The 17,909-nt window shown below is 46.0% G+C and overlaps 1 protein-coding gene across 1 annotated transcript in view; it reads left to right on the top strand.

Moving 5' to 3' along the window:
- LOC147104512 (solute carrier family 2, facilitated glucose transporter member 11-like) overlaps positions 1 to 17,909 on the top strand; it is a 100,671-nt gene that overhangs the window by 56,981 nt on the left and 25,781 nt on the right. The window contains exon 6 of the mRNA XM_085962187.1: positions 10,553 to 10,682. Coding sequence (XP_085818313.1) covers positions 10,553 to 10,682 — 130 coding nt within the window. The remainder of the gene's footprint in view (positions 1 to 10,552; positions 10,683 to 17,909) is intronic.

Raw genomic sequence — 17,909 nt, forward strand, 5'->3', positions numbered from 1 at the left:
AACTCCCCCCTCCTGTGACAGTAAACTCCCCCCTCCTGTGACATTAAACTCCCCCCGCCTGTGACAGTAAACTCCCCCCTCCTGTGACATTAAACTCTCCCCTCCTGTGACATTAAACTCCCCCCTCCTGTGACATTAAACTCCCCCCTCCTGTGACATTAAACTCTCCCCTCCTGTGACATTAAACTCCCCCCTCCTGTGACATTAAACTCCCCCCTCCTGTGACATTAAACTCCCCCCTCCTGTGACATTAAACTCCCCCCTCCTGTGATATCTGGAACAAAGGACTCATAACGCCCATATACAAAAGTGGAGACAAAGTCGACCCAAATAACTATCGAGGCATCTGTGTAAACATTAACCTGGGGAAGGTATTCTGTAGTATCATAAACAAAAGACTTATAAACTTCCTTGAGGAGCACAATGTCTTGAGTAAAAGCCAAATTGGATTCCTGCCAAACTATAGAACATCAGATCATATCTTCACCCTACAGACCCTAATTGACAAACACATTCATCAAAACAAAAGCAAAATCTACGCATGCTTTATAGATTTCCAGAAGGCTTTCGATTCCAGCTGGCACGACGGTTTATTCCTGAAACTTATCGAAAGCAGGGTAGGGGGAAAAACATATGATGTAATTAAATCAATGTATACAAACAACAAATGTGCAGTAAAATTGGAGACAAACAAACAAAATACTTCCCACAGTGGCGAGGGGTGACGCAGGGCTCGCCCATCTCACTGACACTCTTTTTAATATTTACATAAATGAATTGGCAAAACTACTTGAACAATCTACAGCACCCGGCCTCACCCTATATGAATCCAAGGTTAAATTCCTCCTCTATGCAGATGACTTGGTTCTGCTGTCACCAACTAAGGAGGGTCTACAGCAGAACCTGGATCTGCTGGAGTCGTTCTGCCAGACCTGGGCCCTGACAATAAATCCCCCAAAAACCAAAGTCCTTGTGTTCCAGCAAAGATCCAGACATCAGGGACCCAAAATAAATTTCACACTAGGAACAACCAAAATTGAACAAACCACTAACTACACATACTTGGGCTTAAAAATCAGTTCTACGGGAAATTTTCATCTGGCTGTGAATGAACTGAAAGAGAAAGCAAGAAGGGCTTTCTATGCCATTAAAAAATCAATCCAAATAGAAATCCCAATTAGCATTTGGCTCAATTTTCAAATCAGTAATTGAACCAATTGCACTCTATGGCAGTGAGGTGTGGGGACCGCCAACACAACAAGAATTTGCAAAATGGGACAAACACCCAATTGAGATCCTACATGCAGAATTCTGTAAAGGTATCCTCCGGACTCAAAGGAAAACTGTAAACAATGCATGCAGGGCAGAACTAGGCCAATATCCATTAATAATCACTATCCAAAAAAGAGCCACCAAATTTTGGAAACACCTAGAAATGAGCAACCCCCAATGCTATCATTACGAAGCCCTGAAATGCCAAGAGAGGACCATAAAGAAGAATACCCTCAGTCAACTAGTCCTGGGACTCAGTGAAGTAACTACTAACACTACTAACAATAACCAGCCCCAGGACACTGACAGCGTAACACAAAGAATTCGACCCAACACAATCGTCGCTAAGCAAAAGGAAAAATATCTGTCATATTGGGCAGAAACAACAAAAACCCAAAGCAAACTCAATTGCTACTTGGTCCTAAACAGACAATACAACATGGCTGATTACCTGACCAGGGTAAAGGATAGCAAACTGAGAAAAACCTTGACAATGTACAGACTTAGTGAACATAGCCTGGCGATCGAAAAAGGTAGACACAGGCAGACCCGGCTACCAAGAGAGGACAGGATATGCTCTCACTGCAGTCAGGGAGTGGTGGAGACAGAGATGCACTTCCTCACAGCTTGTAGAAAATATCAGGGCATAAGGGAGAATTTCTACCCAAAATTCACAAAAATATGCCCGGAATTCAGAAATTTGAATGACGACCAAAAACTCCCATACCTCCTAGGGGAAGAGAGAAATTGTGTAACCTTAGCGGCACACTATGTTACAGCTTGCCATAAACAGAGGGACAACCACTAAATATAAGAAAAGAGTATATACAAATTATATGAATGTATATTTATACACTCAGGGATATATCTGTTTATACACTGTATGGATAGATCTGTATTTTTGTGTACAACCATGAATGTTTTTCGATGCTTTGGCAACATAAGATGTACCTTGTCATGCCAATAAAGCGATTTGAATTGAATTGAATTGACAGTAAACTCCCCCCTCCTGTGACAGTAAACTCCCCCCTCCTGTGACAGTAAACTCCCTCCTCCTGTGACAGTAAACTCCCTCCTCCTGTGACAGTAAACTCCCTCCTCCTGTGATGTTAAACTCCCTCATCCTGTGACGTTAAACTCCCTCCTCCTGTGACGTTAAACTCCCTCATCCTGTGACGTTAAACTCCCTCCTCCTGTGACAGTAAACTTGCCCCTCCTGTGACAGTAAACTTGCCCCTCCTGTGACATTAAACTCCCCCCTCCTGTGACATTAAACTCCCTCCTCCTGTGACAGTAAACTCCCCCCTCCTGTGACATTAAACTCCCCCCTCCTGTGACATTAAACTCCCCCCTCCTGTGACATTAAACTCCCCCCTCCTGTGACAGTAAACTCCCTCCTCCTGTGACATTAAACTCCCTCCTCCTGTGACAGTAAACTCCCCCCTCCTGTGACATTAAACTCCCCCCTCCTGTGACATTAAACTCCCCCCTCCTGTGACAGTAAACTCCCCCTCCTGTGACATTAAACTCCCCCCTCCTGTGACATTAAACTCCCCCCTCCTGTGACAGTAAACTCCCCCTCCTGTGACATTAAACTCCCTCCTCCTGTGACATTAAATTCCCTCCTCCTGTGCCATTAAACTCCCCCCTCCTGTGACATTGCTGTGCTGGGACTAGAGTCCTGGCGAATCGAATAACTAGGGCTGTAGAGAGGGCTTTAAACTAATTAGTGGGGGGGAGGTTTTAAGAGAGCGAAAAATAAAAATGACAGCGGCGAAGGCAATAGAGCAAGGTAGCAGTGGGGGAATTAAAAACCAGAGCGTGTCAGGAAGGGACAGAATGTATAATGGTAAAGTAGTAAAGGTGGTAAAAGCAGGAATAAATTGTCAGAAAACGTATTTGAAAGTTCTTTATCTGAATGCACGCAGCATTCGTAACAAAATAGACGAGTTGATGGTACAAATAACTACACATGGGTATGATCTGGTGGTCATTACGGAAACATGGCTGCAAGATGATCATGACTGGGAACTAAACATACAAGGGTATTTGACAATTAGGAAGGACAGACAGGAAGGAAAGGGAGGTGGGGTTGCTATGTTAATCAAGGATAGAATCACTGCAATAGTCAGAAATGATATTGGGTCAAAGGATCAGGATAGTGAAACAGTTTGGGTGGAGATAAGGAATAATAAGGGGAAAAAGTCTCTAGTGGGTGTAGTCTATAGGCCTCCTAACAGTTGCAACTCTGTTGGTTGGTGTATAAATCAGGAACTGTGAGGGAGCCGATGTCCTCGGGGTAATATTTTCTAGGGCGGTTCGGGAGGATTTAAACTAATTTGGCAGGGGGATGGGAACCTAGGTAGTGGAAAAGAGGGAAGTCATATGAAGTCAGAAATAGATGGTAGAAAGGTGAGAAGCAATAAGCAAAGGAGAGAAACACAAAGGGCCAAACTAATTCATAATGAGAGTGTGAAAAAAGCAAGCCTGAAGGCTTTGTATCTTAATGCTAGAAGCATTAGGAACAAGGTGGATGAATTAGTTGTGGAAATAGAGGTAAACAAGTATGATTTGATTGGGATTACAGAAACGTGGCTGCAGGGTGGGCAAGGCTGGGAACTTAACATCCAGGGATATACAATATTTAGGAAGGATCGGCAAAAAGGTAGGGGAGGTGGGGTAGCATTGCTGGTAAAGGAGGGGATTAATGCAATGGAAAGGAAGGATATTAACTCGGATGAAACGGAATCTGTATGGGTAGAAATGAGAAATAGCAAGGGGAGGAAAACGTTAGTGGGTGTGATATATAGGCCTCCAAATAGTAATATGGAGGTGAGGGAAGGCATAAAAAGGGAAATTAGAGAAGCGTGCGATAAGAGCACAGCTGTCATCATGGGTGACTTTAATTTACATATTGATTGGACTACCCAAATTAGTAAAAATTCTGAGGAGGAGGAATTCCTGGAATGTTTTCGGGACGGTTATCTGGACCAATATGTCGAGGAGCCGACTCGAGATCAGGCCATTTTAGACTGGGTATTGTGCAATGAGAAGGGACTTATCAGCAATCTTCTTGTACGAGGCCCCTTGGGTCAGAGCGATCATAATATGATCGAGCTCTCAGTCGAGATGGAGAGTGAGGAAATTGAATCAGAGACTAAGGTCCAGAACTTAAATAAAGGGAATTACGAGGGTATGAGACGGGAATTGGGTAAGATTGATTGGGTGGTGTTTCTGGGGGGATTGACAGTGGATAGACAATGGCAAGCATTCAAAGATAGAATGGAAGAATTCCAGAACATGTTTATACCGGTTTGGCATAAAAATAAACCTAAAAAGGTGACTCAACCGTGGATAACGAGGGAAATTAGGGACAGCATAAAATCAAAAAAAAGGGCATATCAACTGGCAAAAAAAAGCACCAGACCGGAAGATTGGGGGCAGTACAGGATACAGCAAAAGAGGACAAAGGGATTAATCAGGAAGGGGAAAATAGAATACGAAAGTAAACTTGCAGCAAACATAAAGACAGACTGCAAAAGCTTTTATCGGTATATCAGGAGGAAAAGACTGGTAAAATCCCAAGTCGGTCCCTTGCAGTCCGATTCGGGAGAATATATAATGGAGAATAAGGAAATGGCAGACCAATTAAACTCATACTTTGGTTCTGTATTCACAAAGGAGGACACAAATAACCTCCCAGGAATATCGGCAAACATAGGGACTAATGAGAGGGAGGAGCTGACAGAAATTAGTATCTCTAGGGATATGGTGTTGGGTAAGTTGAGGGGACTGAAGCCCGACAAATCCCCGGGGCCTGATAAACTACATCCTAGGGTACTTAAGGAGGTGGCCCTGGAGATAGCAGATGCTCTAAGGATCATCTTCCGGAACTCCATTGACTCGGGAACAGTACCCGTGGATTGGAGGGTAGCTAATGTTACCCCAATATTTAAAAAGGGGGGTAGAGAGAAAGCAGGGAATTATAGACCAGTAAGCCTTACATCGGTTGTGGGCAAAATGCTAGAGTCCATTATTAAGGATAAAATAGCGGAGCACTTGACAAATGGGGAAAGGATCGGACAGAGTCAACATGGATTTACAAAGGGTAAATCGTGTTTGACTAATCTGCTGGAATTTTTTGAGGAGGTAACTGGTAGAATAGATGGGGGAGAGCCAGTGGATGTGGTGTACCTTGACTTCCAGAAAGCCTTCGATAAGGTTCCACACAAAAGATTATCATGCAAAATTAAGGCTCATGGGATTGGGGGCAAAGTATTAACGTGGATAGAGAACTGGCTGGCAGATAGAAAACAGAGAGTTGGAATAAACGGCTCGTTTTCGGAGTGGCAGGCAGTGACCAGCGGGGTGCCGCAAGGATCTGTCCTGGGACCCCAGCTGTTCACAATATATATAAATGATCTGGATCAGGGAATTGGATGCAATATTTCCAAATTCGCTGACGACACTAAACTAGGAGGAGGGGTGGGCTCTGATGAGGATGTCAGGAGGCTACAGTGCGATTTGGACAGGTTGGGGGAATGGGCGGATACGTGGCAGATGCACTATAATGTGGATAAATGCGAGGTTATCCACTTTGGGGGTAAAAACAGGAGGGTAGATTATTATCTAAATGGCAATAGATTGGGAGATGGGGAAGTGCAGAGGGACCTGGGTGTTCTTGTGCACCAGTCACTGAAGGAGAGCATGCAGGTGCAACAGGCGATTAAGAAGGCAAATGGTATGTTGGCCTTCATATCAAGGGGGTTCGAGTATAGGAATAGGGATACCTTACTACAGCTGTACAAGGTGCTGGTGAGACCGCATCTGGAGTATTGTGTACAGTTTTGGTCGCCCCATCTGCGGAAGGATGTTCTTGCCATGGAAAGAGTGCAACGGCGATTCACCAGGCTGATACCTGGAATGGCGGGAATGACCTACGAAGAGAGATTAAATAGTTTGGGCTTGTACTCACTGGAGTTTAGAAGATTGAGAGGGGATCTCATCGAAACATATAAAATTATGGCAGGCCTGGACAGGCTGAATTCAGAGAGAATGTTTCCAATGGCCGGGGAGCACAGAACCAGGGGCCACAGTCTAAAAATAGCGGGCAAATCATTTAAAACAGAGATGAGGAAGAATTTCTTCACTCAAAGAGTGGTGAGCCTGTGGAATTCCCTGCCACAGAGGGCTGTGAAGGCTAATTCAATAAATATTTTCAAGAGAGAATTGGATATATTTCTGAAGGCTAAGGGGATTAAGGGTTACGGAGAAAAGGCGGGGACGGGGTACTGAACTGGTAAGATCAGCTATGATCTCAGACGAAGATCAGCCATGATCTCATTGAATGGCGGAGCAGGCTCGAAGGGCCGAATGGCCTACTCCTGTTCCTATCTCTATGTATCTATGTAAATAGTTGGGGCTTGTAATAAGGGAACAGCTATAATCATGGGGGATTTTAACTTTCATATTAACTGGACTAATCAAATTGGGCATGGCAGCCTTGAGGAAGAGTTCATAGAGTGTATTAGGGACGGGTTCCTTGAGCAGTATGTAACTGAACCAACCAGGGGGCAGGCAATCTTAGATCTGGTCCTGTGTAATGAGACAGGATTACTAAAAAATGTCCTAGTAAAGGATCCCCTTGGAATGAGTGACCATAATATGGTTGAATTCCAAATTCAGTTTGAGGGTGAGAGTTGGATCTCAAACCAGAGTAGTGAGCTTAAATAAAGGAGACTATGAAGGTATGAGAGTAGAATTGACTAAAGTGGACTGGGAAAACAAATTAAAGTGTAAGACGGTACAAGAGCAGTGGTCTACATTCAAGGAGATATTTCACATCTTTCAAGATAAATATATTCCACTGAGGAAAAAGGGGAGGAAAAGAAAAGACAGCCATCCGTGGCTTAGTAAAGTAATAAAGGATAGTATCCGACTGAAAACAAGGGCATATAAATTAGCCAAATCTAGTGGGAGGATAGAAGATTGGGAAGCATTTAAAAGCCAGCAAACAATAACTAAAAGATTAATTAAGAAAGGGAAGATGGATTATGAAAGTAAACTAGCAAAAAATATAAAAACAGATAGCAAGAGTTTCTACAGCTATATAAAAAGAAAAAGGGTGGCTAAAGTGAACATTGGTCCCTTAGAGGATGGGACCGGGAAACTAGTGGTGGGGAACATGGAGATGGCAAAGACGTTGAACAAATATTTTGTATCAGTCTTTACAGTAGAGGACACTAAAAATATCCCAACACTGGACAAACAGGGGGCAATGGGGGGGGGGAGGAGCTAAACACGATTAAAATCACTAAGGAGATGGTACTCGGTAAAATAATGGGACTTAAGGCAGATAAATCCCCCGGACCTGATGGCCTACATCCTAGGGTCTTGAGAGAAGTAGCGGTAGGGATTGTGGATGCATTGGTGATTATTGTCCAAAACTCCCTGGACTCAGGAAAGGTCCCGGCAGATTGGAAAACTGCTAATGTAACACCCTTATTTAAGAAGGGAAGTAGACAAAAAGCCGGAAACTATAGACCAGTTAGCCTAACATCTGTGGTTGGCAAAATGTTGGAGTCCATTATTAAGGAAACAGTAACAGAGCATTTGGATAAACATAATTTATTAGGACAGAGTCAGCATGGTTTTATGAAGGGGCAGTCATGTTTGACAAATTTGCTCGAATTCTTTGAGGACGTAACATACAGGGTGGATAAAGGGGAACCAGTGGATGTAATGTATTTGGACTTCCAAAAGGCATTTGACAAGGTTTCACACAAGATTACTGATCAAGATTAAAAAATCACGGGATTGGGGTAATATACTGGCATGGGTGGAAGATTGGCTATCTAACAGAAAACAAAGAGTTGGGATAAATGGTTCGTTCTCGGGCTGGCAATCAGTAACCAGTGTTCCGCAGGGGTCAGTGCCGGGACCCCAACTCTTTACAATCTATATTAACGATTTGGAGGAAGGGACCGAGTGCAACATATCCAAGTTTGCCGACGATACAAAGATGGGAGGGAAAGCAGTGAGTGAGGAGGACATAAAAAACCTGCAAAAGGACATAGACAGGCTAAGTGAGTGGGCAGAGATTTGGCAGATGCAGTATAATGTTGGAAAGTGTGAGGTTATGCACTTTGGCAGAAAAAATCAAAGAGCAATTTATTATCTAAATGGAGAGAAACTGCAAAGTGCTACAGTACAAAGGGATCTGGGGGTCCTGGTGCATGAAACACAAAAAGTTAGTATGCAGGTACAGCAGGTGATCAGGAAGGCCAATGGAATCTTGGCTTTTATTGCAAGGGGGATGGAGTATAAAAACAGGGACGTCTTGCTTCAGTTATACAGGGTATTGGTGAGGCCACACCTGGAATATTGCGTGCAGTTTTGGTTTCCATATTTACGAAAAGATATACTTGCTCTCGAGGCGGTTCAAAGAAGGTTCACTCGGTTGATTCCGGAGATGAGGGGATTGACGTATGAGGAAAGGTTGAGTAGGTTGGGACTCTACTCATTGGAGTTCAGAAGAATGAGAGGCGATCTTATCGAAACATTTAAGATTGTGAGGGGGCTTGATCGGGTGGATGCGGTGAGGATGTTTCCACTGATGGGTGAGACTAGAACTAGGGGGCATAATCTTAGAATAAGGGGCTGCCCTTTCAAAACTGAGATGAGGAGAAACTTCTTCACTCAGATGGTAGTAAATCTATGGAATTTGCTACCCCAGAGAGCTGTGGAAGCTGCAACTTTAAATAAATTTAAAATGGAGATAGACAGTTTCCTAGCAGATAAGGGAATTAGGGGTTACGGGGAGAGGGCAGGGAAGTGGACGTGAGTCTAGATTCGGATCAGCAATGATCCTATTGAATGGCGGAGCGGGCCCGAGGGGCCGTATGGCCTACTCCTGCTCCTACTACTTATGTTCTTATTAAACTCCCCCCTCCTGTGACATTAAACTCCCCTCTTCCTGTGAAATTAAACTCCCTCTTCCTGTGACATTAAACTCCCCTCTCCTGTGATATTAAACTCCCTCCTCCTGTGACATTAAACTCCCTCCTCCTGTGACATTAAACTCCCCCCTCCTGTGACAGTAAACTCCTCCCTCCTGTGACAGTAAACTCCTCCCTCCTGTGACAGTAAACTCCTCCCTCCTGTGACATTAAACTCCCCCCTCCTGTGACAGTAAACTCCCCCCTCCTGTGACAGTAAACTCCCCCCTCCTGTGACAGTAAACTCCTCCCTCCTGTGACATTAAACTCCCCCCTCCTGTGACAGTAAGCTCCTCCCTCCTGTGACTGTATGGCATTGAATCCTAACTGCTAAATATCTGTACACTTATTGGTATCTCTCGATCGCCTCCAGTTACTGCAACTTTTGCTTTCAAGGTGTTGATTAGAAGTATAATTTTTCAAAAATTTTCTTCTGGTGTCAGTCCCTTCCTGTCCAGGGTCAGTCCCTTCCTGTCCAGGGTCAGTCCCTTCCTGTCCAGGGTCACACCCTCCCTGTCCAGAGTCAGTCCCTTCCTGTCCTGGGTCAGTCCCTTCCTGTCCTGGGTCAGTCCCTTCCTGTCCTGGGTCAGTCCCTTCCTGTCCTGGGTCAGTCCCTTCCTGTCCTGGGTCAGTCCCTTCCTGTCCTGGGTCAGTCCCTTCCTGTCCAGGGCCAGTCCCTTCCTGTCCAGGGCCAGTCCCTTCCTGTCCAGGGCCAGTCCCTTCCTGTCCAGGGCCAGTCCCTTCCTGTCCTGGGTCAGCCTCCTTCCTGTCCTGGGTCAGCCTCCTTCCTGTCCTGGGTCAGCCTCCTTCCTGTCCTGGGTCAGCCTCCTTCCTGTCCAGGGTCAGTCTCTTCCTGTCCAGGGTCAGTCTCCTTCCTGTGCAGGGTCAGTCTCCTTCCTGTGCAGGGTCTGTCCCTTCCTGTCCAGGGTCTGTCCCTTCCTGTCCAGGGTCAGTCCCTTCCTGTCCAGGGTCAGTCCTTTCCTGTCCAGGGTCAGTCCTTTCCTGTCCTGGGTCCGTCCCTTCCTGTCCTGGGTCAGTCTCCTTCCTGTCCTGGGTCAGTCCCTTCCTGTCCTGGGTCAGTCCCTTCCTGTCCTGGGTCAGTCCCTTCCTGTCCAGGATCAGTCCCTTCCTGTCCTGGGTCAGTCCCTTCCTGTCCAATAAACAGAACTGTAACACTATTTAAAGAGAGAATTGTACTGAAGGAGACTTGTACCTCCTGTTCCTTCAATCTTCCAACAAGTGTAATAATTAACATTGGTGTTTTATTTCCTTTCTATCTGAAGGGAATGGTATGAATATTCACTGCATGTACCTTATGGAGTGTTCTCCGAAGAAGTTGCGAGGGGTTGTGACCATCACCACAGCAATATTCATTTCTGTTGGTAAATGCATAGGACAGATCATTGGACTCAGGTCAGTCTCTTTGCAATGCTGTATTACAATCACACATGTAGGATTGCATCGTCAGTGTGACCACCAGTGGTGGGAGAGGAGCTAGAGGGCTGCAGGCAGTGCTTTCCATTCCACAGTGATACTTCACAATGTCATTACAGGAAACTGTCTGTTCACAGGCATAAAATATGGGAGTAAGAGAGGATTGAGATGCCTTTTGAGCATTCAGGATTGTACGGTGAGAGGAGTGCTTAATTCCCCTTTTTTTTGGCAATTCATTCCCATTTTTATTCTTGTCAGAGGTCATACTGTCGTTGGTGGGTGGCCTGATCCAGGATCTGCTCCAGGGTCAGGCCCAGTGAGGACATGTTGGTGGACTTTGCTGCCTCTTCCCCTGCCTCAGTGTCTCGCTGTACGCCACAACTCGGATACTCAGCTGAGTGGAGTGATGAATCAAACCTGCATCCTCCTCCCTCCATGTTGCTGCTTCTACAGTGGCCACTGAGCTACCAAATAGACCTCACCTTGAAGAGGGATTTGCATTCTGTGTATCTGATACCTGATCTCCACCATTGATGCTTTCATCAAATCACTTTTCCTCTTCTGCCAATTTTCTCTCCTCTGCTCCCTGAAGGTGTTGACTCCTTGCTGGGTACAGTTGCCCTCTGGTACCTCTTCATGTGTGAGCACAGATAGTGACAAACTATGTATTCATGCAGGACATCACAGCCTGGCTTGGTCGTGTCCTTACCCAATATTCACATAAAGCACTTCCTGCAAGTCTCATTGGATAATGATGAGGAGAAGGAACACAGGCTCCTTAACTCAGGGGCAATTCCAACTGCAGTGTCCCTACTGCCAATCTGGATGAAATGAGTAAACTCAGCAGCTGGGACACTGGGGGTAATATCGACACAGTGCAATAGCGTAAAACAAGCGATAGCGAATCGGCAGCCCGTTTTACATCTTTCCCCATCATTACTTCTATTGACTTCAATGGAAATAAAATTTGGGCGGGTTCTATAATTTTTTTTAATTCATTTTTTATGGGATGTGGGCGTCGCTGGCAATGCCAGCATTTATTGCCCATCCCTAGTTGTCCTTGAGAAGGTGGTTGTGAGCCGCCTTCTTGAACCGCTGCGGTCCGTGTGGTGAAGGTATCTCCACAGTGCTGATAGAGAGTGAGTTCCAGGATTTTGACCCAGCGACGATGAAGGATCGGCAATATACTTCTAGGTCAGGATGGTGCATGACTTGGAGGGGAACTTGGAGGTGGTGGTGTTCCCATGCACCTGCTGCCCTTGTCCTTCTAGGTGGAAGAGGTCGCGGGTTTGGGAGGTGCTGCCGAAGAAGCCTTGGCAGACCTGGGCAGTTTTCCACATTGTCGGATAGATGCCAGTGTTGTAGTTGTACTGGAACAGCTTGGCTAGAGGCGTGGCTAGTTCTGGAGTACAAGTCTTCAGCATGACAGCTGGGATGTTGTCGGGCCCATAGCCTTTGCTGTATCCAGTGCGCTCAGCCATTTCTTGATATCACATGGAGTGAATAGAATTGTCTCAAGACTGGCTTCTGTGATGGTGGGGACCTCAGGAGTAGGCCAATATGGATCATCCACTCGGCACTTCTGGCTATAATGGGCGGTGAAGGAGAAAAATTACCCCAGTAAGTGGCATCATCTGCAGTCCTGTCACTCATAGACCCAGTAAATGGATTCTATGTTGCCCCCAACTGTTATGTATTGTGTATTCTATTGTGTGTTCTCCTCCCACCTGTGGTGGCGCTGTCACAGGAGATAAATGGTTGGGTGTTCTCTGTTAAGTTTTAGCTCTCTTTGTTCGGAACTTTCCAGAACTTCCTTTCCTTCCAATAAAGCACTTCATGTTTGAATCTCTGAGTTCTGAGTCCTAAATTGCGTCTAGGTAGAAAGGTACCGACACAACAAGTGGCAACGAGGAGCGGATGAATCTGCGTACGTTACGGGTGCAGTGAGTAAACAGAAAATTTAATTTGAAATGTGAGATGGCTACTATATTAGGAAACATCGGTGATTTTGATGAAAATGTGGAGCAATGGAGCGCATATACGGAACGTTTTGACTATTTTGTATTGGCGAATGCGGTGGCAAATGAAAAGGTCGTGCCTACCTTTTTGAGTGTAATCGGGCCTATTAGATCCGTGTGTTAATGGAGACATGGAATGCAGGAGTTGGTTTAACAAGTCTTTACTGAATGGAGACAACCTGGAAACTGAAACTACAGAAGCCTGCTAGGGCCTTTTATACAGGGGTGGTCACTGCCGGTACTGCAGTCTGAGACCAGTTATTCCCTTAAAGGGACATACACAACAATTCATCCCCTTTTAGATAAACAGTACATAACATTCATTTAACAACTAAATAATAACTAATTACAATTACGGTTGCTAGATACATTGGTTGAAGTTAAGCAATTATAAGTTCAGTCTTTGAGGAGGCTTCCTGATTCTGTCTGGATAACGCCTCTGGGATATCAGGTTCTTCTGGCAAGGTTGAGTCGGGATCAATGTCGTTGTTTGGTTCGTCTGCTTCCAATATCACCGATTCGGCGGTAGATGCAATTGGTACTTCGGTTTCATCGTCAGGTGTATCAGATCGTGGTGTGGAGTTGACGTTTTCCAGTGACTCTAGAATCTGGTCAGCATGGCGTCTTACAATGCTCTCTCCAACGTCCACGGTATACATTAGAGGTCCTTGCCGTGTACAGATCGTTCCTGGCTGCCATTTCTCTGTGCGGTAGTCCCGGGCCAAAACTGGTTGACCTATCTTAAAACTCCTGGTCGGCCTTTCATTCATATTCTGAAACTGCCTGTTCTCCACATCTCTTCTGACGTTTGGCTTAACCAAATCCAAGCGGCATCGTAGTCTTCGATTGAAGAACATCATGGCTGGAGTTTGGTTGGTAACCGCATGTGTCGCATTCCGGTAGGTAAACAAGAAGTTATCCACCTTGTGTTGTAGGGGTATATCTTCATTACATATTGCCTTGATAGCCTTCTTGAATGTTTGAACAAACCTCTCGGCCAATCCATTAGTGGCTGGATGATATGGGGCGGATGTGTAATGCTTAACACCATTGTTCTTTAAGAACCTCCGGAACTCTTCAGACACAAACTGTGGTCCATTGTCAGAGCAAATCTGTTCAGGCAGCCCATTCCTGGTGAATATGGTTCGTAAGACTGTGATAGTTTTTTCTGTGGTGGTTGAGGACATTTTTATTACCTCTGGCCACTTTGAATGTGCATCCACCGCAACTAAAAACATCGAGTCCATAAAGGGACCAGCAAAATCAATGTGCACCCTTTGCCATGGAGATGAGGGCCACTCCCATGGATGTAGAGGGGCTTGTGGTGGGGCGTTTTGGACCTTCTGGCATCCTGTACAGCTCTTGGTCATCTCTTCGATTTCTCTATCGATTCCCGGCCACCACACAAACACTGTGGCTAAGTTCTTCATTTTTACCCCTCCCAGATGACCCTCATGAAGCTCATTGAGCACTCTATCCTTCAAATTGGGTGGAATTACTACTCTGGATCCACACATCAAGGTTCCTCTGCACACTGACAGCTGTTCTCTTCTCGGCGAGAATGCTGGCAGCAGTGGCTCGCCATGTGCTGGCCATCCCTTCACCGTTAAATCATAGACCCAGGAGAGTGTCGGGTCATTGTGTGTTTCCTTTTCTATGTTTGCATTCATCACAGGGAGACATTCGACTATAGTCGAGTGGAATAACTCCACTGGATCCACTGCCAGTTCTTCTTCCACCGTCGGCAACGGTAGGCACTACAATCCATCAGCATTCCCATGCTGTTTAGTTCCTTTGTACTCGATGTCATATTGGTGTGCCCCTAGGAAAAGGGACCACCTCTGTAGCCATTGTGCCGTCATTATCAGTACACCCTTCTGAGGGTTGAAAATGGAGACGAGAGGTTGATGATCAGTTAGTAGAGTAAATTTCTGACCGTGCAGGTAGTGATTGAACTTCTTCACCCCCCACACCAGGCTGAGGGCCTATCTGTCAATCTGGGCGTAGTTACGCTCGGCTGAAGTTAACGAGCGTGACGCAAAAGCTATCGGCCTCTCTGAACCATCAAGGAATTTGTGTGACAGTACCGCCCCAATGCCGTAGGGAGACGCATCACATGCCAGTCTTATCGGTAGTGATGGGGTGTAGTGAGCCAATACTTCTCTTGAAGTGATTAGGTCCTTACTCTTCTGAAAGGCCCACTTACATTCATCGCTCCATTTCCATGCTACTCCCATTCGTAGTAGGGCGTTCAGTGGATGCAGAATTGTGGACAAATTCGGCAAAAACTTATGGTAGTAATTCACCAATCCGAGGAATGACCTCAGTTGCGACACATTTTCAGGCGCTGGAGCCTTAACTACCGCTTCAATTTTGTCAGGGGACTTATGCAACCCCTCTTCATCAATCACGTGGCCACAATACGATATCTGTTTCTTAAAAAACTCACACTTGGGGCGATTGGCTCGTAGCCCATGTTCACGTAGTCTAGTGAGCACCTGCTCTAGGTTGGCAAGGTGTTCACTGTCATCTTCACCTGTCACTAGGATGTCGTCCAAGTAACACTGAGTCCCCGGAATCCCTTGCAGGACTTGTTCCATCGCTCTTTACCATATCGCCGGAGCTGATGCTACTCCGAATACCAGTCGATTATACTGGTAAAGACCTTTGTGAGTGTTTATCGTGAGATACTTCCTAGAGGATTCTTCAACCTCCATCTGCAAATATGCTTGTGCTAGGTCAATTTTTGTAAAACGCTTCCCTCCAGATAGTGAGGCGAAGATATCTTCTATCCTTGGAAGAGGATATTGTACTGTGAAGGACTGGGTTCACCGTCACCTTGAAGTCCCCACAGATGTGAACCTTCCTTGGCTCCTCAGACTTATTGTTTAACGTTTTCTTCATGACAGGAACGATGGGTGTCACCCACTCGCTCCAGTCTACCTTAGATAACACACCTGCATTCTCCAGATTCTCCAGCTCTGCCTCGACGGCTGGGCAAATTGCAGATGGTACCGGTCTTGCTTTGAAAAACTTGGGAATTGCATTCTCCTCTATTTTTATCGAGGCGGTTACGCCTTTAAGAGTGCCCAGTTGTTGTTGAAATACCTCTTTGACGTCAGCTAAGATTGTTGACAATCGTCCAGGAGTGACGTCGTCATCCTTTTTACCAGCCACCGTCAGTGCCTGAATGGAGTGCCAGTCTAAACTTATCTTTCTGATCCATTCACGTCCCAATAACGGTGGTCCACCATCTTGCAGAATGTAGAGATACAATTTCCGTATTTTCTTGCCGTTGTATTCGACAGGCACCCTTATTTTTCCTCTGGGGTATACTTTTTGCCCCGTATACGTCCTCAAGACAATGGATGTCTCTCTCAAGGGTATGTGTGAGAATAGCCGCTCGTAGTCTCGTCGATTCATGACGGTTAGCGCTGATCCTGTATCCAATTCCATTTTGACTTGGGACCCTGCTATCGTGAGGGTGACCCAAATGGTTCGGTGATCCTCTTTTGTGATTACGTTGTGAAGTTTGAGACAGCTTAGTCTCTTGTTCCCGGATTCACTATCGCTCATCTGGTCTTCGGAACTGCTGTCCGTCATCTTTTGTACTTTCCTGTACGGTTCCTTAGTAGCCTTTTTGTTGTCGTTGGTCTTCTTCCCAGACCTGCAAACTCGTGCAATGTGTCCCATCTTTCCGCATTGCCTGCATATTTTGTCCTTGGACCAGCAGTCCTTCTGGTCATGGTTTGTTCTGCCGCAGCAATAACATTTTGCAAATCCCCGTGTCATTTCGTGGGTGCCATATTCCTGTGGCTTTTGTTATATTTCCGCAGCTCCCCTTGCTGCTGCTTCGTACGATACTGCCATGCTGAAAGCCTTATCTAGTGTCAGCTCTTTCTCTGAGAGTAACCTCTTCTGTGTTCCTTCACTCAGGAGTCCACAGACAAATTTGTCCCGTAGGGTATCTGCCAGTCCTGCTCCGAACTGGCAGTGCTTTGATAGCTTGCGTAGTTCCGTAAGGTAATCAGCATTGCTCTCATTTTTATGCTGATTTCTCCTGTGGAATTTAAATCTTTCTGCTATCAGCAGCGGTGTAGGATTTAGGTGTTCCTGTAGGATAGTAACAATTTCGTTAAAACTCTTCGCCTTCGGTTTGGCTGGAGTAATCAGGTCCCGCAATAGGCCGTACGTTCTTGCGCCCATTAAATTTAGCAATACCGATGCCTTTTTCTCATCGGCTATTTCGTTTGCCTCGCAATATACCTCGACTCTTTCCACATACGTGGTCCAGTCTTCTATTGCATTTTCGAAGGCAGTGATATCGCCAGTCTTTGGCATCTTAAAAATCTAAAATGGCGCCTCCCGCGCTTTTCCTTCGTCCCCGATGGATCAAAATGGCGCCTCCCACGCTTTTCTTTCTTCCCCGCCGAGTTAAGATGGCCCCTCCCGCGCTTTCCCGCCGCTGCCGCTGCTGCCAACGCTGTTCTCTGCGGTATTTTTATTTTCCTATCGCGCTTCAATATTTGCTCCGTTAATTGAAGAACCGTTCCCGTCGTGGAGCGGACCCTCTGGGACACTTCCCTCCCTCTTCTTAGGTCCGAACGCTGCCCGGCTGCGAAGCACCGGTCGCGCCCTGTGTGCTCCACCCTCTCTCTCTCTCTTTGCTTCCCGACTCGCTGCCCGGCCCCGTTGCAGAGCCACCCGATCGAGCTCTAGCCCGCCGCAGCCCAGGAAGGATCAGTGCACTACCTGCCACCAGCCCGATTAGCTGGGAAACCACAGACTGGAGAACCAAGCCTGGCTCTTGACAGTCTCTCCTGCAAGTTTTCAATCCGATGATTTGGAGGGAGGTTGCCCACGGTCGACGCCTGTTTCTCGAGTTTCTTTGGATTGTTTTTTTTTTCTTTCTTCTGGCTTCGACCTTCAATAACGTCGTCTGAGGTGCTGCTGAGTTGCAGGTAAGTTCGTTTCTTACTCGTCGCCAGTATTAGATCTGTGTGTTAATGGAGACACGGAATGCAGGAGTTGGTTTAACAAGTCTTTACTGAATGGAGACAACCTGGAAACTGAAACTACAGAAGCCTGCTAGGGCCTGTTATACAGGGGTGGTCACTGCCGGTACTGCAGTCTGAGACCAGTTATTCCCTTAAAGGGACATACACAACAGGGCCGAAGACTTTCAATT

This window comes from Somniosus microcephalus, chromosome 19 (genome assembly GCF_052327205.1).
Source record: "Somniosus microcephalus isolate GS21.2 chromosome 19, FLI_Smic_1.0, whole genome shotgun sequence".
In the NCBI taxonomy this organism is placed as follows: Eukaryota; Metazoa; Chordata; class Chondrichthyes; order Squaliformes; family Somniosidae; genus Somniosus; species Somniosus microcephalus.